Below are 24489 nucleotides of genomic sequence, written 5' to 3' on the forward strand. Positions count from 1 at the left end.
ACTATACATTTTTTTGTATATCTCTAATGTTTTGAGAATTTATTAGAAGTTTTGTGTGATATCTTGCAATAATTTTATTCGCACAGTTATTTTTATCCGAACTTTTCCCGCTTAGAGCGAAAATAAGATAAAGAATCCATGTCACTGGGGCATAAAAACCTATTTCATGGAATGTAAATATAAACCTGGTTATGTATTTAGATTCCATCGAATAAATTTTAAATCAGTAATATATATCTATACTCAAAATCGAAATCGGTCCAAAATAATTCGTGTAAAATATTAATAAACCCTTGCTCTGCTGCTTAAGCGGATTGTGAGCTCGGTACTGAATTATATATATGCAACGTGTCCGTCAATAACAACGCATTGGGACGATTGTGCCAATATAGACATCGATCGATGTCACATTACTATGACAATGACGTGGTTTCCAAAGGGCAAATAGCCATTTAAATAGTACTTATATTTACTTATGTATATAATTGACCTATTAAATAATTCGTTTTGAATTCAATATATAGCTATTTGCTCTACTACAGATAATTTTCGTATCGTGGTCTCTACTTGTAGATCAACCAACTATCCAGAAAATACATTCTAGTAGATCTATTGATAATAATAAATACGGAAAATGTTAACAAAGATATATAAAAATGAGAAAAAATACAGTTATATTTTTAATAAGAATTCATTTTAGTAAACATATAGCATTAACACACGGAGTATTTTATAGAATTTTTTATTGACTGAAACTCATATATTTTTAATTTAACTGAGATATGGTAATCTATAATATTTATTCAAAACCTTTGGAATTTATTCTAAACTCATACCACATTCAAAAATAATCTTGTACATATGCACATCTGTAACGATTATTTTTATTTGCTTGAAAAAACAAAGTTTTTTGAAAATTTGAATTAATAGATTACATGAATTTGAATTAATAGATTGTACACATGGGGTAGATACTTCAGTATATATATATATATATATATATATATATATATATATATCATTTTAATCGTATACTTTTCTTTTCGTGAATATGTATTTTATCTTATTGGTTTATTTGTCTAACGTAACCACCTTTGTTGTGAACGTTTTTTTATTTTTTTTATATAATTTTTTTAAGTTTTATTAATTTTGTTATTGATTTTAAGTCACTATTTATTACCGCACATACAGTATGACTTGCTTTAAAAATATGGATCATATTATACCATTATATAGCACACACATACACACACATTATATATATATATATATATATACATATATATATATATATATATATATATATATATATATAGCGGTCATTCCAAGGTCAAGTTGAGTTGCGTTCTTGCCAATAATTCTTTTAAAATAATTTTAACTTATAAATTGAATACGCCTTCAAAGAAATCACTTATCAAACATTCCACTTATCAAAATCAAATGTTGAATTTATTTACTTATAAAGTCATTCTAATATCTGTTTATTTGATTTTCTATTTCTTATTACTTTCTTTTATAATCAATATCTTATGCATCATGTATAAATACTGTGACCAAGGCCGGTCCTACCCTGTGACTATATGTAAGGCAGATGCATTTTTGCTGCATTTTATTTAATTGTCAATAAACTTATTCTTTTTGACTCTGTAGTTCTTTTATTACATTATTTCTAGAAAATCAGTAATAAACAATTTATGTTCGAAGACTTCTTCAAACAAATGTAAATGTCAGCTATATACGTAATGTTACATAAACCCTTTGCACGTTTTTAATGTTAAGATGCATCTCGAATAGTGGCGCCGGAGAATCGAGCACGTGCTTCTCATATAAATCACAATATCTAATGGTACATTTAACACATTATTTCTTGATATCCCGTTTTATATTCTGAGTTAACATTATTTTCGTGTTTAAAGTATCCTACATTGTAATATACCTACTTGATATCATGGCCTCAAATATTTGATTTGAATAAAGTCACGATAGTATTAGAAATCAAATAAGATAATTAAAATATATTGTTTAGTCCTAAATTCGGTTTCGAGATTGCTTAATGTTTCTAACACGTTGAAAATTGAAGAACGACATTAATTTATGATCGACAATATATTTCACATATTTTTCAACGAAATTAATACGATTTGAAAATGAATTTACTTAATATTTTTTAATGAACGTTATCAAAACAAACTATTAAAAACTTAAAACAATATATTGCTCTGTCATGGTAATGTCTAAATTAATTTCAAAGGTATGTCACAATTAATTTGATGTTATTATTTTGAGGCATTTACAACATTCGAGAAGCCATGTCGTTTGTGTAATCAATTGTCGAAAATTGGAGTAGTTTGTTTTCAATATGCAGTGTGATAAGAGAAGATTCCTAATTCATTTATTTATCATAGTATGAGAAGTAAGCAAAACAGCACAGGGCACGTTAATGGACTTATTTTGTAATGAAGATTTCTCTGTCGCATTCGTCAGTTCATTTATATTAAGCGAATACAGAGTCATTCTTTTAATTTTCCTGGAGCTCTTATTATTATATTATATTATTATTCTGATTCAGCTGTAATAGGCATTTTCCAAAAGCTCATTTTGCCCCACTGCCTACTCTACGTTTGTGGAAATGAATTTAAAGTAGTGTTTCTGACATTAAATTTCTATATTTTTGAAGGTTGGAATTTTCATTCAGTACGTAATTTTGTAGAAAACACTCTTCTGTGATTCTAGGGACACGTACCATTCCGGGGACAAAACCCTCGTCACAGCGCATACAACCGCTTAGTGGATTTGACAAATGGTTTTCGGCGAGGCTGCCTTCTATCTAAACGAAATTCTCTGTTCTTTATCATTTGGGCTATATATGAAATTTATTTCCTTGAATATGCAAAAAGAGACAATAACTACTTTATAAAAAATGTCGTATTAATCAAAACGGATAGAATATTCTGGAAAAGAATTTTTGTAGCATTTAGCAGTATTGATCTTACTAAGTATATGATGAAGAACAGACAATTTTGTTCATGCAGAAAACCCTACAAAGTAGTGAAATAAAGGCTATAAAACCCTAATTTTAAATTTAAGTATATATATTTATATTAGATATATTAGGGTGGTCCTTAAAATAGTCATTTTCGAATGTTCTTGCTCCCAGGGGCTCAAATGGTTCCAAATAAATAAAAAACAATTTTCTGAAAGTTTTAGCTCTTAATATTAACGTTTAGATAGAGCGCAATTCAATCAAGGTTTTGTATGGAAATAGCATGGAAAATTTTTCAAAAATTTAAAAAATGTTTTTTATATGTAATTTAGCGAACAAATGAATGAATAAAACTCATTCATTTGTCGCTAAGTTATACCTAAAAAATGTTTTTTTTAATTTTCAAAATTTTTTCCATGCTCTTTCCATACAAACTTGGATTGAATTGCGCTCTATCTAAACGTTAATATTAAGAGCTAAAACTTTCAGAGAATTGTTCATGAATTTGGAATCATTTGAGCCCCTAGGAACAAGCAAATTCGAAAATGACCACCCTAATATATGTATATATATATATATATATATATATATATATATTTCAGAACTCAACGGAAAGCAAAAATGGGGTGATTAGATTAATTCTTGTGAACTGTAGTTCTAGAAATGTTATTTACAATTATCAATTCAAAGTTTAAATGAAGTAAATCAATTAAAATTATCTACAATATGAACTGAATATCATAAGTATTCTCTTCTGAAAACGGGAGCTGTCCTCAATTTGATACAAAATAAGTAATCCTAAAAATTTTCAATATGCTCGTACGTTGTTTTAGGACGTAACTTGAGCAATAATAAAAAATCTAGCTGTTTTATTTTTATTTTGTTTTATAAAATGCCATTAGACTAAGTGCTGGCGATGGTCAGACATATGTCATAGTTTAAAAACTGGTCTGCGTAATAGTGTAAGTGACGTTGTTTGTTTGCTGCAAAACTTTTCATGCTGCACTACAATTATACTTGGAAAAACAGGAAAAGGGACAATAATAAACTACATTTTGAATAAATAAAATAAATTGTAATAAACAGTTTCCTTACATATAATAGTTAAAATAATTAGTAATTTTTTAAATGCTATGCCTAAATAAATATGTATGACAAACCAATTATAATTTAAAATTATTAAAAACATTTAACAATAATTTTTGCAAGTTGTTTCTAAATCATAAAAAGTTTAGAAGCTCACAGTTGCAAAAAATATTATAAGAGCGCTTTCTTTTCAAGTCTGCGACATAAAGAAAAAGTTTTGTTTTATCGTAGAAAAATTAGAATGCTTTCAAACTATCTTTTCATAAAGAGTTTTATCATTTATTATGATATAATAAGAACTTAGAATGCTACACTTTTTTAACTTCTGCCTCGCTTAATTTTGCAACAAAGGTAATGTTCGCTTTCTATATAAAGCATAAAAAATACATTAAGATTAATTATAATGTCCTTCTATATAATAAAAGATCTTGTAAAGCACTTTTCTGAGATCTATTTTGCTTCGGAACTTAGTACACTCATAATAATATCTAGATTTAAAAATAACCATATCATTTTACTTTATCCTAATGTATTGACGTTTGGAAAATTATTCATTGGCAGATAATTACAGCATTAATAAATAAATGATAAACGTTTACTAGGTGAAATATTGTAATTTTTGGTTTATATATGTATTTCATTTTAATTACTATTTTCATGCGCCAATTAAGCATTGTTTAAAAATATATTATCCCTAACAATTAGAATATCATTCTTGTAAATGATGTATTGTATTGAAGCGATTTATAGTAATGATATTATAATGATAATAAATGAAATAATTACAATTTGTGCCAACTAGAGAAGTGCAACACAAAACAAATAACCTGCAATCAACACTTTTGTTATGTGTGTCGTCCATGGACGACATGTTGTATCTCGATGAGGACTATTGTTTGCCAGTTTTGTGTGGCGATCGGCCGGGTTTCTTTGTAAATTGCAGAAAAGTGAAAAATTTATCCTCTGCCATCGTCCACGTTTTAGCCCGCAATTCTGAAAATTCAAAAACCGTTCGATAGATATTGGTTGAGAATCGTGCTAATTAGTTTTTGGCAAAGATCGGCCGGGCCGTTTTCTTGTAATAAAGTTTAAAAAAAAATCGACGATTTTTATGATTTTTTTTGGCGGTGGATACCATAGTCTTCTAGATCATACTAAAATATTACATCCCTACAAGTCGTTTAATTTTGAAAATTCTTCAAAATTTGCAAAAATAAGTATCGTTTTTTTGGCATTTGTCAAAATTTGACCCTTGTTCGACGTTTTTTCGACGGCTGGACCGATTTCAACAATTTAAAAACCATTTGATGTATCTCAATGAAGACTAAAGTTTGCCAGTTTTGTGAGATGATCTGCCGAGCAGTTTCTTTGTAATTTGAAAAAAAAGTGTTAAACTTTTCGTCTACATTTAACCTCAAACTACCGAACCGCTTTTACGTAAAAAATAAAAAACTGTTCGAAAGATACTAGTTGTGAATGATACTGATTAGTTTTAGGTGAAAATTTACCGAGCCGTTTTCTTGTAATTAACTGTTGAAAACAAAATTGAAGCCGATTTTTATGGAACTTTTTATGGCGATACATATGATGGTCTTATAGAACTTACTGAAATATTATGCCCTTACGACAAGTAGTTTAATTTTAAAAATTCAACAAATTTTAAGATAATGAGTAGTTTTTTGACGTTTGTTAAAATTAAAATTAGACGATTTACTTGGTATAACGATAGAGTACTTGGTTTTAATGAACATACTGAGCCATTAAAGTCCTATGGAAGCTGGTTCAATTATAAAAGATGTTGATTTGTGAAAATTTGCTTTTAGAAAATACTCCGAGTTAAAGTGTTCGTTCGTTTTCAATTATGTTTAATAAATCCACTCGGAATACTTTTAATTGCTCATAAATTAATTTATTTTTTATTGATTAAGTCGACTATCTATCGGGAAGTTCATGTAATTTGCCTCAAGGCAAAATACCAAACCAACTAGTTAATTTATATTGATTTGACTATGATTATTATTACAATTTTCAATTTTAATTTTGTGGGAGGGTGCCCAGATTAGTGAAACACGCAAAGAGCTTTGCGGTAGCTTCGCCTGTGTAACCCATTAAAGGATACGTTACCGCGCCACTGACTGTGTACATATGACATGTGCCATGTTTAACATCGGTAGAGACATCATGTTAAAATTTCACACAGTGTGAAAACACATGATTTTTCCGCTTCTGATGAATTTTACATCAGCTAACCAAAACAGAATAAAAAGCTGTTGTGAGCGTTCGGTTTTACTAAAAGAGAACTGACAAAAATAAATGCTGTGCAAGCATTTTTATTTATTATTAGTGTTTCGATATTATTCACATTGTTATTTAAATGCAATATTTTTTTAAGAAAGATACGGAGATCAGGAATGATCAACTAATAATCTACAATAATAATAAGGATGTCAATTTATGTGAAAAGCATTTAATTAGCATCAAGTCTAGTTACTCTTTCGTCGCTAATTAAACTCGTAATCCACAAATCTAAAACTCGTAATCTTTTATATATTGAGCTCTATGTCAAACTCTAACTTTAGCTTCAACACAAACAATATAGATTTATTGCTTTCACTATGTATTTCAAAATATTCACGTCTGGGTTCACCACGAAAACATATTTTATAAAAAAATAATTATTTGAAATAATAAGTATCACCAATATTCGACGTGTAATTTTTCTTACTACTATGTATACATATGTAGTTGTTGCATTACGCTTTTACTTAAATATAAAATATCAATTCATATAATTATTTCGACAAATATAATACAAAATAATTTATTTCATAATTGAATAAATTGATTTTATTATCAAATAGCCTTTCGTAAAAAACTAGCCATTTATCAAAACTTCATTTAATAGCAATTTGTACTTTTAATCACAGTGTACGGTCTTTGTTGGTATATTGCTTATTATCATATAATATAGCATAAAATGTAACCTATAACTATAAAATGTAATAACTAAATTGAAAAATATATGCATCGTAGTTGTCAGAATGGTGCTTATTTATTATTCAGAAATAGTTATCTACAACCACACTTCTTATAAATCGAAAAGGTTTTGTTAAAATATTATATGATGTGCCTTCAATTTTGGTAAATAATTTATAAGTATTTATATATACACTTATATATATATATATATATATATATATATATTCATTTAATTATCTATTTGAATTCATATTTAAAATATTATTACAAATTTAAACATCAGCATCATAACCACACAAGCACAACCGTCATAAACACAAGTTTTGTTATGTAAATATTATTGGAAAATAAAACTTATAAATTTAAATGTTTTATGTGCCACATTTATGAATACGATTCAACGGCAATAGCATATTTGATTAAATCATATAAATATTGTGCATATAAGAGATATATTAATGCATCAGTAAAAATATTAACTGTATTGTTGAACCCTGGGGCAGTTTTTATAATAAGTGCCATTTTTTGAGGATCTCATATACAAATGTATTTCAAAATATAATTTTATTTATCTGAACATATTTTATTCATTATTTTACCTAATGAGATTTCGTAGATGTGTTGGAATTTGCTAAATATCTGGTAGAGGAAACAAAGCCATAATCCTCAAAGCTCTGCTGGCACGGAGATCAAACTCTTAGCTCTTCGCCGAGTAATAAAAAAATGTGATCCTTATATATGCCTGCTCAAAATTCGTGATATAAAATATGTCAAGTTTTTTATGATTATATATATTTTATTTAACATGATGCTGAGCAGTAGACATGCTTTTAGTATGGCAAATTATATTTTCCGCGTTTTCTCTACTTATTGATTTATATAAATTATATAATTTAATTAAAAATTTGCAATTATATAAAGAAGGCGTCCAATAATTAAGGACCTCTTTCACCTCATTGGTGATATATGGTGATATTCAAAGTTACTCCCTCAATCATCCCCGTAAAATGTTTGGAATTTCTTTTTTTTTTTAAATTCAAGGAAAATATAAATACAAGCAGTATCTTGTTAGACCACTGCACTCGCACGTGATTTTTCAACTCTTCCTCAAAAGTTATTATTACATCAAAATACATAATGCAAACACAAAACAAAAATATATCAAAGAAAATATTACTTTACAAACGTTAATTATACATAAAAATGAAATATACTTCGAAAAAAAAAGAAACGAAAATAATAAAAGCCTCAAATGATAAAATAAGACGAGTAACATTTTCTTTGTCATGTTTCTGTTTTGTGTTTGTGTATTAATCTCTTGTGTGTTTTGATTTTGTTTTCACTGAGAAAGGGTCAAATTGGAACTCGAAACGTATGGATGGATCTATTAAATTTATTTTAAGAAACATTTTGTAGTCTTTTTTTATTTTATATTTGAACGATTACAAGTTACGAAATTTTTTTTTCTATCCACACACATACACATACACATACACACACATGTATATATATATATATATATATACTAGCTGACCCGGCAAACGTTGTTTTGCTAAGTAAGGTATATTCTAAACAATTTTTAGAGAATCAAAAATATTAATACTTTTAGTGTATGAGGATGTGTTGTTTGAATACTATATACAATGAGGTATTATAAAAACAATAAACCCCATTAATTCGTCTATATTTTGTCAATATAATCAAACTGCAAGTTTCATACACTTTCTATAGAAAATATGGTATAACCCAATCCAAGTCTTTTTTGGTCTTTCGAATTATTGATTACGTTTCATGTTTTTTAGATTTTTTTTGGATTTTGGATTTTGTGTATAATTGTAAATAATACTACTGAGCTTATACAAAATTTTCAAATTTCTGCGAGGAGAGATAAAAAATAAACTAAGTATTTCTTCCCTGACCTGCTTTTTGAAAAGTTTCAAGTAACATTCTATGAATTAAAGCAAAGATAATAAACTATATTATGAAAACCAAAACAATTATATCACAACAAATAACACATTTCAAACGAACAATTTTCTGACTACGTTCAGTAAAACTGTCACCTACTTCTCTTTGTAGAAATGTGCTTTTTGCAGTATTTCAAAAATTTGTTATCTAGTGCTTTTTACCCTATAGGCGAAGTAACTTGGAACGACCAAGTGGCAGACAGGTTTAATGTCTTATTTTAATTTTAAGGGTACTTTACAAAATAATTACATTTTTAATTAATGCCAAACTACCAACGGGAGAAAATACTTTTATTATGGACTTTCAAAGATTATCGTTTATCTCCCGATAGGTTATACATTTTTTCCCTCTACTTTCAAATATCTTTGTTAAACAATGCTTAACTTTACTAGTTTTTGACACATTGCTGGTGAACCTTTTTAACCCCGGACCTTCATATATTACTATCTATTCTACGATAAATTCTGAGAAATTATAACTTGGAAAATGTTATTCGAGAAAATGTCCCTTTGATCGATACCAAATTTAGGTTCTGAATTTAAATAACAAAAATAAAAATAATATAACCTAGAAAATGTTTTATAAATACCAATGAGTATATAATTATACAAATGAGATCTTTCAGAGCACCGTGTTTGAGAAAAATATGATTTGCAAAAAAGAGTACTACAACGCCAAAAAGTGCATTTTCATATTATCATTTCAAAAAAGTTGATATTTTGAGTTTCTAGTAACACTTGCGGCCGGTTTACAACGTTTTGTATATAAATAAAACTACAAACAAAAGTACTCACCATAATTAAATCATAATTAAATAATATTTACGTAAAACACCCTATTAAACGTAATTGAATATCATCTGTCAAAAACGTTTGACATTTCACTTATTAGCCACCGTCCATTGTTTTATTCAAAATTCGCTTCTACAAAAATTTTCAAATTAAAAATGTAAAGTTTCTACGCGATTTTGAAATAATATCTCACCTTTCCGACCACCTACTGATTAACACAAATTTTTCAAGACTAAGACTGGCCAAATCGGTTTAGCCGTTTTCGAGTTTTAAGATTTATATATAAGATACTCTACAAATTGTATATTAATATTCATTATCTAGTGCTATTCAGTGTTTGCGAAATGATTGTTTTTTTTTTAATATCAACCGATATTGATATTGTTTTTGGTTTCCAGATTACCCGTGCCTTGGCTATTGTACGGGATCATATACGGCAAGCCCGTGCAAGTTAATTCTGTCGGTATGGTCTGTTCTATCGCCATACTGTTCATGATGCTGTTATTTGTGATCTTGTCGATCGCGTGCTTCCATTGGAAAATGAACAAGGGTCTTGGATTCACAATGTTCCTGCTCTATTTTGTCTTTGTCGCCATATCCTTAATGTTCGAGTACGAGTACATCGTGTGTCCTGTATAAAGGACGACTTTGTCCATCAGCACATTTTTTGATATACAGAAGCGGCGTTGATTTATAAACCTGTAGGTTCAAATTTATTTATCCAAATTTAATTTTGACAACTATTGGTAAATACAATTTATTGGTAAATGAATAGTATATATATATATATATATATATATATATGCAGAGTTTAGTGACCGGTCAATAAAAATCTAACATTAATAAAATCTCGAATTTCTTTAAAAATATATTCTAAAATCTATTCGTTTTAGCTATAGTCCCAGCCTTCATTCAGTGGAAACTTCATAGAATTTAAAAACTAAAATATATAACTGATGAGTTTAAAAATCTATAAAAACTAAAATGTACTCAAAACTAAAAGTTAACATCTTGACTGTGGGTGTCGACAACGTGTCAACTTACCTTGCTTGGTTTTTGGTGCCGCTATCGGCAGTGCCACATTTACTTCGAATCTATTCCCAATTAAGCGGCATTGAGTTAGTGATTCTAAAACACTTTTCACCATCGCTACTTAAAAAATGTTTAACCCTCCGTCGGTCGGATATTTTTTCACCTTCGAACGGTCGGAAAGGTCTGGCTAGACCACCATTCATTTTACATGCATTTATATGGATAAATGAGATTTTGGTGTCTTATATATTAACGATTATCAGTAGTAAATATTTTTAGTTTTGATTTTTTCTTTTTCTTACCGTCTTTTGCATGTGTTGAGCTTGCTTATAATAAAAATATTACATATTTCATTATATAAAAAAAATCAAGAAATATAAGAAAATCGTTGCTTTTTTTGTTAATTTTTCTGTTTTATATCGATGAAAAACAATATTTATTCTTTTTCGGCGCCTTTGAAATGAATGTGAAATTGAAATGAAAACGAAATGAGATGCGTCGCCTTTGAAATGAGCTGTAAAACTCAAAGTGAAAATATAATTTCACTACAGGTTTGCCAAAAAAAAATTTCGAACGCAGTACGGATAGAAAAATTGTTGATAATGTGTGCATTACTCATCCGATTTTTAGTGTTAGCCATTACCAATAAGTTTAGTAGGTTTTCAAGGAACTCTCGTCATGAAAATACTAACATTCATGTTACAACACATAGCAAAGAATATACACAACGCAGTTTGAATAGAAAATACCATGATAAAAGACAAAATACTGGTTTACATATATCAAAAAGCGTATATTTCATACAAAATGTATAGGTGGTCTAAACAGACTTTTCCGACCGTTCGAAGTATAAAAAGTTAATATCCTTATAATTATCCTTCTGTACATTTTTTCGTCCTGATTTTTTCATTGATAGACAGCTAATGAAATTTTAGGAAAAGTCAAGGAATTTCAAGTCGATAGGATTACTAGAAGTATATTTTTTTTAATTGAAGTCGAAAAAAGTCGAAAAAAATAAAATTATTTTTTTAAAATAATACAAAGTGAATGAAACTATTTCAGATAAACAGTTTCAACAATAGAAGAACGATATAGGTCCAAAGACCTCCGCAGTCAGGGTGTTAAAAACTAAAAACAAAAACAATAATCCATGGTATTAGCTTATGATAATGCTTTTAACGATATAATATGAACATTAAATTAAATGTATTTATAACAATATTTCACAATTTTGCTATTGTTGTAAATACAAGTTTAATGTAGAATACTGATATGCGATTAACTCAGAATTTTTCATCAGTAATATTTTTCGTTATTTGTTTATAAATAAACGTCGCCTTTGGCAGTATTTTTTTTGTATTTATAGTTTAAGAAATAATGATGGTGATGCAGACTTTATTAGTTAAAATAATGTATGCGTTTTTCGCTTGTCCGATATTAAATTATTGAAAAATCAAATTATAAAAATCACAACTAGTAGTAAAAGAGACAGGCTCTATATTTTTTCAAGAGGCTCGATATACTGATGATTTTCAATGAATTTCCTGTTAACTGATTATTATCTGCGGGTATACTCAAATTATTTTTGATGTTAAATGATACTAATAGATTTATGATTAAATGAAATAGGTTGTTGTAGTTTTAGAATATAATTCAACATACATATAACGATATGTTACAAGTGGTATTTTTCCGTATCATTGATACAATTAACAATTACAAATTAAAGTAAAAATCAACAATAATTAATTTTTTTTTAATATATAAAAATCGTGGTTTTTCTAATTTTATTCAAACGTCTAGTTATATATACGATACACTGTGTAAATATTTACGATACATTATCTGTAACGTTATACATACGTTATAACGTTACAGATATATGCATTGTGATGCGGTATTGCAGAAAATATAATTAGTTTAGGAAAATATTGATAGGAAAAATGAAGATATATTGAAGGTTAAATGAGTACGAAAATAGTATATTACGTATATAGAAAAAAATAAAGTTAAATAGGCATAGCTAGATATATTATTGCGCTAAATATTAAACAATTTGGAATTTGTGTGCATTTATTTATTTGCATTTCAACTTCTAAAATCTTGGCTTTATCTAAATCTAAACTACTCTTTTTAAATGAAAATTTTTTCAACTAAGCGACTTCTAACATTATTATGAATAATAACTTTGCGACTAATTACTGTATGTATATGACTGCACAACAAATTCTAAATTTCAATGAAAATTATCGACAAAATCAATGTAATTTCAGTCGTTAGTCAAAAAAGCAATAAATTTGTATTTTGTAAGAAGCAGCACTTCGAATAGATAATAATATGTTTAAAGTGTATTTTTTACACGATAAGAATCGATAAATTATGATTATCAAAGCTATAGGATGTTGCTATATAATTGTATGATAAAATTAAAGATCTTGTATTATATAATATATATGAATAGTATTTAAATATTGATGTTTTTGTAATACTAAATTATAAAGTAGCTTAATATAATCGCGAACATAATTTTGAAATTTAGTTCTAGAAATCATGTAGTAAATAATTTTATTTGTAGATATTATAAACTTGCGAATTATTTACAATTTATGTATTTTACATTTGCAATATATATATATATATATATATATATATATATGTATATTGTAAATATGAGAAGTAAGCTCATAGATCTTCTCAAAGTGTTCAATGTTTAGAGGATGATCTGTTTAATGAAAGCATTTATTATTAAAGCAAATATTAGAAGTTTTTGTATATATTGTATTTAAATCATTTATATATGTATATATATATATATATATATATATATATATATCGAATAAACTTTTTCATTGAGCATTTTGAATAGATTATGAGTGCATGTTATGTACTGAAATGACTTCATTTGCTTATTTGATTTTGTACGTAGACGTTAATTTATGAATTTCTTTCTGCATTATAACAGCTCAGTAGCATTTTGATGGTACTTTTCTGAATATCAGATTCAATCTATCATATAAGATTCAATAAAGAATTTAAAAATGAATAATTTGAAACATAAAGAATAAGATTTGTTCAAAAGCGTTTACTCGTACCGTAAACTAATGTATTTTAGTATTAACGTATTTAGAATGATTATCGCAAAATCATGAATGAGATATTACACATTCAGGTACAACAACTTGGAAGCAATTACATTGCGGAATTGCGGATTTAATAGAAACGTTGCTCTCTAAATAGATTTAATTTTATTTTTGTAATTTGCATTTGATATAGCAAATCTTCATTAAAAACGTCCACCAAAATATTTTTAAAAGCGATATGTCATTTGACCTGAACGTATAATTGAAAATTCTGTAGTACAAGGTTCAAAACACCACGTAGAAAAAATTGCTTTGCTTTTGTGATCATGTAAAAGTGTATTGTTAAAATCACTTTAAAGTTTAATAAACGTTCAAACAATGAAAACTATAAAATTATAATGTTTCATAGAAGTATCTAAGTAATTTTTATATCAGGATTCAAAATATAATTTATATATGTACACGTATTAGCGCCATTAACATCATAATGTTTGAACTTATTAATTATATAGGATTATTATTTTTCTGTAAATAAAAAGATGCTTTACCTAAGAAATTGATGCGCACACATTTACGCAATGGTGAAAACGTGTTATTAATGGTTTTAATAATAGCGCATAATATATACTTCGATTCAATCTTTATAATATCTACATCTATTAAGTAGATATAATTCTCTTTGGCTTTTATCTATGATAAGTAATTATAAGAAATATCAAAATATTTGCACATAATGTATAGTATGGTGATTTACAGTTATAGATTTCTTTTAAATAATGTATATTAAAAAAAAACAATTATAATATTGTGACATATTTTGGTGCGATAACTAATGAATTTTATTGTGATGCACTTGTTACCAGTAATATATAATTATTTTACTATCCTACAACCATAAAAACGATATATTTACTAAATCATAATACAGCTATATTACTAATTATGGCTTAGTTTAAAAAATATTTTAAATTACTCATAAAGGCAGCATTCAAAACGTTCATATCGTATGATAAATAGTTGAAAAGTTTAAGTCGATCTTGATTCTTATTTTATTCTATTTAAGTTGAAATGACTTCAAGAAGTATTTATATATTAAATATTATCATATCAAAATCAGTATATAATTTTAAATAGCGTAACATCAATATTATTAAATATTTTTTAATGGCAAAATCATTTAAATATTTTCATATCAGTACATGCTTTGTTTTCTTAGAAGTATTGATTGAGATAATATCGATTTGTATCGAGTGATTTAACATAATTAATACTATATATTAAATTGCAATATACTTACGTGCAACGTATATTATAATAAAATACTTTAAAATCAGCATATATATGTATATATATATATATATATACATATATATATACATATATATATATATACATATATATATACATATATATATATATATATATATATACACACATATATATATATATATATATATATATATATACATATATATACATACATTTATATATACTTAGATTATAACGTTGTAGAATATTGTAGATAAAATAATTTCATAAAAAATAACATTATGTATAAAATATATATCGTATATAAAATGGTATATAATCTCGCCTAAATAATGATAGCATATATTTGTAGAAAATAATTAAATCTGATATACGATTTGATCGACAACATTTAGCACTATAGAATACTTTATCGATACAAAGTTTATTTATAACTTATATGTTTATAATTGCTTATCTGTTTTATTATATTAAAGCTTTCAAATTTTATCAATAATTAATACAAATATTTGAATTGAAATATAAATCTTTATTAAAAATGATTCTTCGTCCATTATAACCGTATTCGCGAATTCATAATTGTTTGTTGAACCTTTAATATATATTTTAGAAGTACAAACTTTTTAACTATATAACCTTTAGCAAATTCTAGTAATTTATCTTGAAACACATTTGTAAATATATATATATATATATATATATATATATATATATATATATACATATATATACAAATATATACAAATATATACAAATATATATACAAATATATATACATTCGAAATGGATAAATAATTTCTCTTCTTCAATTTTTCGAACACAAACTTTATATTTATGTATGAAGATTGTTAACTAGTGATCGGTTGGTAATTGATAAGTGAAAACAAAGAAATATAAAAACATGAGCATTGTTATGTTATATCATAAATGGTGTAATTTCTTAGTAGATTGTTATAATAATTATAGAAATTTGAAGTATATATTAATAAAGAAATATATTATACGAGTTAATTATATAAAATGATCATTTCAAAACGTAAAATTGTTACTGCTTAGATTATTATACATCAACTCAAAAGGAGTCGTTATGTTATTACATTACGCCGACAACAATATACTGACGATAAAACTTTGATTCGCTGTATTATAATTTTGAGTATGTATTAAAATATATTATAGCGCAGCATCATACACTCTTATGTAAAATATAGATATATTTATAATAACTCTTAATTTTTATTATTAATTTCAGGTGAGACACACACACACGCACAGATATATATATATACTAGATGACCCGACAGACGTTGTCCTGTACCCACCTCTACGTTTTTTTAATATCCTATACTAATATTTATACCGTTCAGTTAAAAATAATCATTATTGTTTTTCGAGTTACTATTTACACCAATATATGAGTGATGTTAAATGTAGTACCGTTTCTAATAAAATTATTATTCTCAATTCCCACAGTTAACACTTTAATTATCCCTTTAACAAATATTAAAATATGTTCAATAAAATTATATATTAAAAATTATACACTGCGATTTATAGAACAAATTTATTTCCAATAGCTCAATTTATTTTATTGAATTTAAAGGTTATACAATATTTTTAGACATGTCTGTAGATGTGGATGTTTAAATGAATGATTTTTTGTTTATTCACGGCTAAAACATTGAATTTCTAAATTTATCACCATGTATTTATTGTCATAGCATAGATACACGTGTTGAAAATTGAAATCTTTTAAAAGTATAACAAATTCAGAAAAAATTAATATATAGCATGCGGTCAAGGTACAATATCACCTTGGATTTTTCTACCCAAAATAATTGCTTCAATAATGTTGCCTACAATTTTTATAATTTCGTACCATATTTTAACTGGCTTTTAGTATTTTAAGGTCTAAATTACATTTTTCACACTAATAATTCAATATACATTATTACTTGAGTTCATATTTGAACTCAATTTGAAGTGAATTAATTTGTCAAATTTTGTTCACATGTGCTCTATTCAACCTACTATCAACAAATTTATTGCAGTAAATGGAGAGGAAAAAAGCGTATGCCCAGCTAATCTTAATCTAAAGTTCAGAAGTGAAAACAATTTGCATTTCGTCACCACCCCCCGCATTAATTGGATTATAATTTTTTTAATTCTGATTTTATCATAACTTGTAATATACTATTTTAAAGGTGATTAAATAAACTACAACTTTCTCTATCATAAATTTTACCGTAACTTCTCTTATTTTGAAACGGCGAAGGGTTAAAGGGCTCGAAAGACACTCCGGTTGGACAGCCGCGCACTCTTTAAACAATTAGAACTCTATCAATATTTGTGTAAGAAAAAATAATAAAAAGCAATAATTAGTCTGAAAAATAGCTTGAATTTTCACATATATATATATATACTTTTATACGTATTCTTTCAGAGATATTATAGTGAGAAATTTTTTTTTTAATGTATTTTTTTATGAAATCATGAGTTTTTTGAAAATCGTTTGTACTAATGTTATGGTATTTTCTAGAATCCATCAAGATCTCTCAAACCAAGTTAATTCTAGATGGAAAACGATTATTTTTAATTTTGGTGGAAATGGCACTCATAAACTATTTGATTTAAATGAAAAAAAAACAACATTGTATGCATCTTTTAATTGCATGATAGCTCACTCATTTTACACGCAAAGAAGTACTTTCTTTTAAAGCTTATTTGGAGAACTATAAAAACCCATTTTCATAATTAACTTAATATTGTTCCTAGATCACTGTAAGATAGCGATTTATCAGGATTTTTATTGATATAATTTTATTTTTATTGGTAAAAAACGCAAAAAAGAAACAAATTTTCAGTAGCCAACTTGAAAAGTATGTGCTTTTTTGAAAAACATTATTAAACATTTTTCTCTTATAATTAGTTCTTTTATCCACACCCAACGTTATTACACCACTTAAAAGAAAGGGCATCCCCCGGGTAGTGCAAAGGAGTCTAAATTGCTTTCACTATTGAACTTGAGAGTAGAATGAGCCTAATTCAAAAATTCCAAACGAATTGGAAAACAGTAAAAAAAAGTTCAGACCCAAAGCGCTCCATTGAGTAAATATTCCGTTCAAAATGCCAACCATATGAATTTTTGACACAATGTAACTTCTAAATAATTTTTTTAATAAGTAATTTTTTTTGTATTGTGACTTAGTATAGTGAGGCAAAACGACTGCAAATTGAATATTTTTGAGCGCAATCACTTATGGCTCGCCCCCATTGACGAATTCGTACGGCAAATCAGTTCGCAAAGTGCGCAGTCAAAATTATTGCAAGCAAAAGCAATCCACGCGCACGTTGAGAACACGATTCGCCGTGCGCGTCGGTCGCATGCGCAGACTGTCAAATGCATGTTATATTATTTGCATCTTATATTAATTTAATTTTTGGCACATCTCAGCTGCGTTTCGGCAATAATAATGTAGACATTACATTTTCCTTATTTATAATCATGAATTTATTATATTTTAATATTGCCTTAGCCTATAAGTGAATAGAAATGTTTGGCATATGACAGTTGTCATTTGTTTTTAATGTCAAACCATGCCTTAAATATTTTAAAGGTCAAACAATGATAAGCGGTTTTTTGTAATTTTTTCCATTTATTTCTACAATCTAAGTATATTTCTATGAATCAAAACATTCTAGAAAATTTCCCGAACAAACTTCAGGAAGATTCATGAAAATCCGAATTATAGTTTAGGAGGACTAATGAAACTTACATTGTTACAGAAGAATTTTATATATAAGATATATATATATATATATATATATATACATATATACTAATTGTCGATAGGCATCCGGATAATCGAATATCCGGATAACCCAAATTATGAAGAATAATGTTTTGTTTATCAAAAATAACAAATACATACATAGATATCAACAAAAATCGATGTTTATTAGGGAATTAATAATTACATATTTTCTTAGATTACATTATACATATTATATGAATGATGAGGTAAAATATTCAGGTGGTGCCTAAAGTATCAATGAAGAAGAAAAGTTGCTTACGAATAATTTGTTGATCGTTTTTGTAAAAACGTAAAAACCAACAATATAGCTTCTTCTAATAATAAGAGTTAATTTTTCGGTCTCTTCATCATTTTCCGATTTTCACTCCCTTCTTCACTATCTAACTTGCAAGTGTACGAAAAAATTGAATCGGCATTCTTTTAATAATATCGCTTATAGTGGATGTACCTACACCATACCTATCAGCTAACTTACGGCCGGTTTCGCCTTTTTTAATGATTCTATAATATTTATTTTATCTTTAAGGGATAACACCACCCTTTAACTAGTGGTGTAAGGCATCGTGCCTTAAGGCAAATTGCTGGAACTTCACGTACCGTAATGAAATATTCGAGAAATTTTAAACGTTTTCAAATATATTATTACAAATACTGTAACTTTCATTATTTTTTCTATCTTGTTATATCTGAGAAAATCAAATGTAAGTCATAAATCAATTTATATCCAGAACATTAACAATCGTCATTTCATTTCGAATTCAATTTCAAAAAAATAGTTGCCTAATTTACACAAAATTGAAAAAGTGCTCCCGTATAGTCACAGTCTAAAAAATAATTCTGTGCGACATTTTCACTTTTACTGTGCTTATCTTGGCGGCATTTTCACATTTTTTAATAGTTTTAACAAAAATGGAAAAGTGCTCCAAAACGTAAACAGTCTAAACGCACTTGGGTAAACATTTGTACCAGAGTGGCGCTTAGGCTGTGCTTAGCCTGGGTAATTTTTTGAATTTTTAATCTAAAATTACAAAAATTTACACACACACATCAATTTTTTTTGAGGTGTGCCAAAATGTTCAGAAACCTTCAAAACGTCGAGAAATGCAAAATTTTTCATTTTCGATTTTCGGCCCATTACTATAACTACCCTTTCCATTTTCGATTTCATTACATTGTCATCAGTGAATTGGCATGTAAACATATACATGCCAAGAAGTACATACTACTTAAAAATGCTCCTTACACCTAGTTTAAACACAAAATATTTACAGCAGTCTCTGAATTATTGGGTCCTAATGTTTGGTTTGGGCATATATATTGTATGAAATAAATTTTAAATGTAAGCGATATAGAGTAGTTCTATTTAGTTTTAATTATAAAGTTTTTCTTTTCTATGCGCAATGATATTTTTATTAAGACTTTATTAGCTATTAGTTTTTTTTGCATTACTTGCATTACTTGCATAACTCTATCTTCTTTACCTTACCCATACCCTATGCTGCCATCTTCTCTTACATACTTGATTTTTACACCTTTATACCTTACCTCACCTTATGACATTTAAATTTTGCGAATTAGATATTTTGTCAATTTTGTCTATCAAATGCTTGGGTCACAAAGTAACATTTTGTCTGTTCGAGACATCACTGTCGTAAAGTGAATGCGGCGGAAGTCAACATGCCGCCTTGTATAATTGGGGTTTAAAACTTGCGGTTGGCACAGAATTTATGAATAAAAAGTAAATGCGTATTGTGGTCAAATATGTGTTGCTGTAACATATTTATTTGTAATAATATTTGAATTTAATGTTAAATAGAGTTAAAGAAATTGGTATTTGTAGAATCACAAATTAGACAATTTTTGAGCCGCAAGTCGATAAATTACCTATTCAGCTGTCAGAGGTAAGTCAGATCAGTGACAAGGGTAAAAACAGAAAAACGTAGTAATATTTTCTATATATTTCTTTATATATAGTTATTAATTCTTCAGTAATTACATAGTAGTAAATATTTCTTCTATCAACACTACCTTTCATTATTTATCATTCCTAGTCACTAAGTAAAACTAATACTTCAAATTTCAATATTTTTAATTTGCATTATTCGTGGTTACTATATATTTTTGAGGTTATTATAATGGAAATTATTTTTACAGGCAAGACAAATACTACAGCTGCTCAAAGAATGAGACTGTATCGCCAGTGAAAAATAAAAAAAAACAAGCAGTTCATGAATGTATGTTAGTTTTAATTGCATGAAGTTCATGGAATATTTGTTAATGAATACACCTCCTGGTACATCCGACAAACATCTATCGGCTCATACATATTTAACCCCTTGCCCGGGAATAACGCGTGTGGCTCGTGACGATGTACAAGTGCCATCTCGGGCAATAACGATCTACGCACGTTACCGAAATTTAAATGATCTCTTTTGGCACTGTCCAAGCTAGATTAATTTCCCGGTTAAGGGGTTAACGTAATGTCTTTTGACTGGTGCCATAATTATCACGACACTAAAAGAAATTGCTCTGCTCGATGTCAGGAAGGAAATTGATTTTTGTAGAAAAGTAATAATAGTTTTATTAGAAATGATATTAAAGTAATTAAACTGCATAATTAAATTATTTTTGATTTTTTTTTAAAACTATATATACCTACACTACAGATACTAGTAGGGATATTTCATTTATTGTGGTGTGCGATTAAAGAGCGCTGGAGGACGTACTGTTTGCACTATATTTGTTTTTATTAAAATTTTAATTTAGTGATCTTGGATATGCTAACTTTCAAACTGCATAATTAGATTATCAAATTTAGTTTTTAACTATTCTTGAGAATTTTTTAAAACATATACTACACATATACTGCACATATACTAGTAAAAATATCTCATTTATTATGGTGTGTGTTTGAAGAGCTCTGCAGAATGTACTTTTGGTACTAGGGTCTTATAATTTTAATATAGTGATCTTGGATATGTTTATTGTAAATTGCACAATTAAATTGCCATCAATAATATGGTCGAGGTCATTTATATGGATCTCAATGACGTGGTCAAGGACAGGGGATGATGTGTATAAATGAAATAATTGAATTTAATTAGTACAAATAGTTTCTTAGTTTTTACATTATGTTATTAATAATATGAACTATTATTAAATAGAATAGAATATAAAATAGAAAGAAGAATAGGGTTTATATAAGAAGTATGAACATGAAGATTGCATTGAAATTGAAATATTGTATTGAAATTGAACTATTTTGTAGGTGGCTAAATGCTCAAGTAAGCGAGGCCAATAAAATAAAATAAAATAAATAAAAAAAGATTCTACCGTCATGACTTGAATGAATTGAAACTAAACTCAACTTAACTGCTGTATGTTTATACTAAAAACTATGTAAATACTACCAACTACCAGTCTATATAAATGCTATTGTGTCCTCTGCTTTATGTTTAATTTCGTTGGTAAATATTTTTAAAATAAACCAACAGTCTGTGTTGTCTGAGACATTGTTGAACAAGTTTCTTGTATTTGTTTCTTGCAATAAAAATTGTCCATATCATAAATTTAAATAAATTTAAAGTTAATGTGTGTTTTTTAAGATTTAGGTAAGTACAAAATAATTATTTTTATTTTAAGGCAAAGTGTTGGGCATAATTCTAAACATATATTTGTTAAATACATTTTCAACACATTATGATATTGATTTAAGTCCAAAACATTTTTAACACATACATTTGTTGCTATAAACTTCAAAATTGAATTATATTGTTTGAGGTTAGAAATGTCAAACGTCAAAATTGACGACGGTTGTTTTCAGGTTAAAAATGTCTGTTGTTAATTAATTAAATAAATGTTTAATAATTAAGTGGAATAGCTCAGATTTAGTTCATTTTTTCTTACTTTTTTAAAACTAGCCAAAATCAGAAACAAAAGAGGTAACAAGGAAATAAGTTTTTGAATATTTTCTTTGAAAACAAATATTAGTGTATTAATTTTTATGTTAAGAATAGTTAATATAAGTTGTTATTATCAATATTTACATCATAAATGGGTCAAAATATATATAAGTTCTTTTGCTCTTTTGAATCATAAGTGCCATTAATTAAATTTAATTGATGAAATGAAAATTATTTGTTTGTCTAAAGTTACTAAATATTTTGGACAAAATTCAATTACCTATATTTTTTTAACATTTGATACTTTTACAGTAACGCGATATGTGCTTTAAAATGTCATTCAAGAGCAAAACAATGATTTTAGCGAGATGACAGTACAGTTATGTTCTATATCATAGGTTCCCAAACTTGTTTGTGCCGTGGACCCCTTGCGATATTTTTTGTTTTGTCATGGACCCCCTATATTATGGTTTATCCGGGACAGTTCCGGGTTTTCATCTTTTGATCCGGGTTTTTTCAAAATCAATATTTGTCCCGGATTTTTGAAAAGTATAGGCTTGAATCTTAATTAAAATTTCTCTAATTATAATCTGTTTTTTCTTAATTAAAATTAAATTACAACTACTTATCAAATTAATTATGTGAAATAGTGTGTTTTTTATCTCTTATGAATGAATTTTAAAACGTTATGAATGAGAAAATTGCTAAATTCAAAATTCCAAAGGCGGATTTAATTTCATAAAATTTAAAAAAAAAGAAAACAAACAAGCCAATAGTAATTTTTTCAAGTTATATAATCGAGTTAGAAATCTTACTAATAGTCCGCAATTGTAATTTGAACAAATACAATATATTTTTAAACAAACTGTTTTTATTGTATTTTTGAATGATATCTTTTTACTACGTAACATATATTTATTATTTGTGATACTATTAACAGATCGTCCTATGCTCAACTCAATATATCGAGCAACAAAATGAATTTAAAATTGACTTCGCTAAGATAAATATATTAATGAGTGTAGTTTCAAAACTTAAGTAATGAATAGCGGCTTTATATTTATTTTTAATACATCATCGAATTGATCATATGTTATTTTAGAAAATACGCTTTATTAACGCGCATATTTCATTAATACACATCATGACCCTATGTTTAATATTTTCCGAGATATAGGCGTTTAACTGTTTCAAACTTGAAAATTTGAAATTGTTTTTGGGGCATATCTTGCGAACGGTAAGAGGCATTTCAAAAAATTTCATACCAGGTTAAAAATCTCTTGATATAGAATATTTACCTGAAAACATCAATATTCTATGATGAGTCTTTCAAAAGTTATAAATGCTTAAAGATTTCATGAGTAAAAGTGCCCAAAAAAGAGTTGAAAAATTAGTTAGTTTTTTTAATTTTTCACAGACTTCTCGGGCACGTAGAAGCTTCAATTAAACGTCAGGTGAATTGTCTTGTGGGCTAGAATAACATGAAAAAAAACTACATTTTAATATTCTCAACGGTTGCCGAATAAAGAAGAAAAAACTGAAATTATAGCATGACCCTAGGGTCACGTATTGTATTCCGATTTT

At 27.1% G+C, this 24489-nt stretch overlaps 1 protein-coding gene across 1 annotated transcript in view; it reads left to right on the forward strand.

Moving 5' to 3' along the window:
• The window catches only part of LOC113382517 (sodium/potassium/calcium exchanger Nckx30C), a 155408-nt gene extending 144922 nt beyond the window's left edge, over positions 1-10486 (forward strand). Inside the window, exon 10 of the mRNA XM_026620858.1 lies at positions 10206-10486. Within this exon, the coding sequence (XP_026476643.1) occupies positions 10206-10446 (241 nt within the window). The 3' untranslated portion in view covers positions 10447-10486. The remainder of the gene's footprint in view (positions 1-10205) is intronic.
• The last annotated feature ends 14003 nt before the right edge of the window (positions 10487-24489 follow it).

This window comes from Ctenocephalides felis, unplaced genomic scaffold (genome assembly GCF_003426905.1).
Source record: "Ctenocephalides felis isolate EL2017-DRISC unplaced genomic scaffold, ASM342690v1 CF-g0.4_SCAFFOLD_00845, whole genome shotgun sequence".
Taxonomy (NCBI): domain Eukaryota; kingdom Metazoa; phylum Arthropoda; class Insecta; order Siphonaptera; family Pulicidae; genus Ctenocephalides; species Ctenocephalides felis.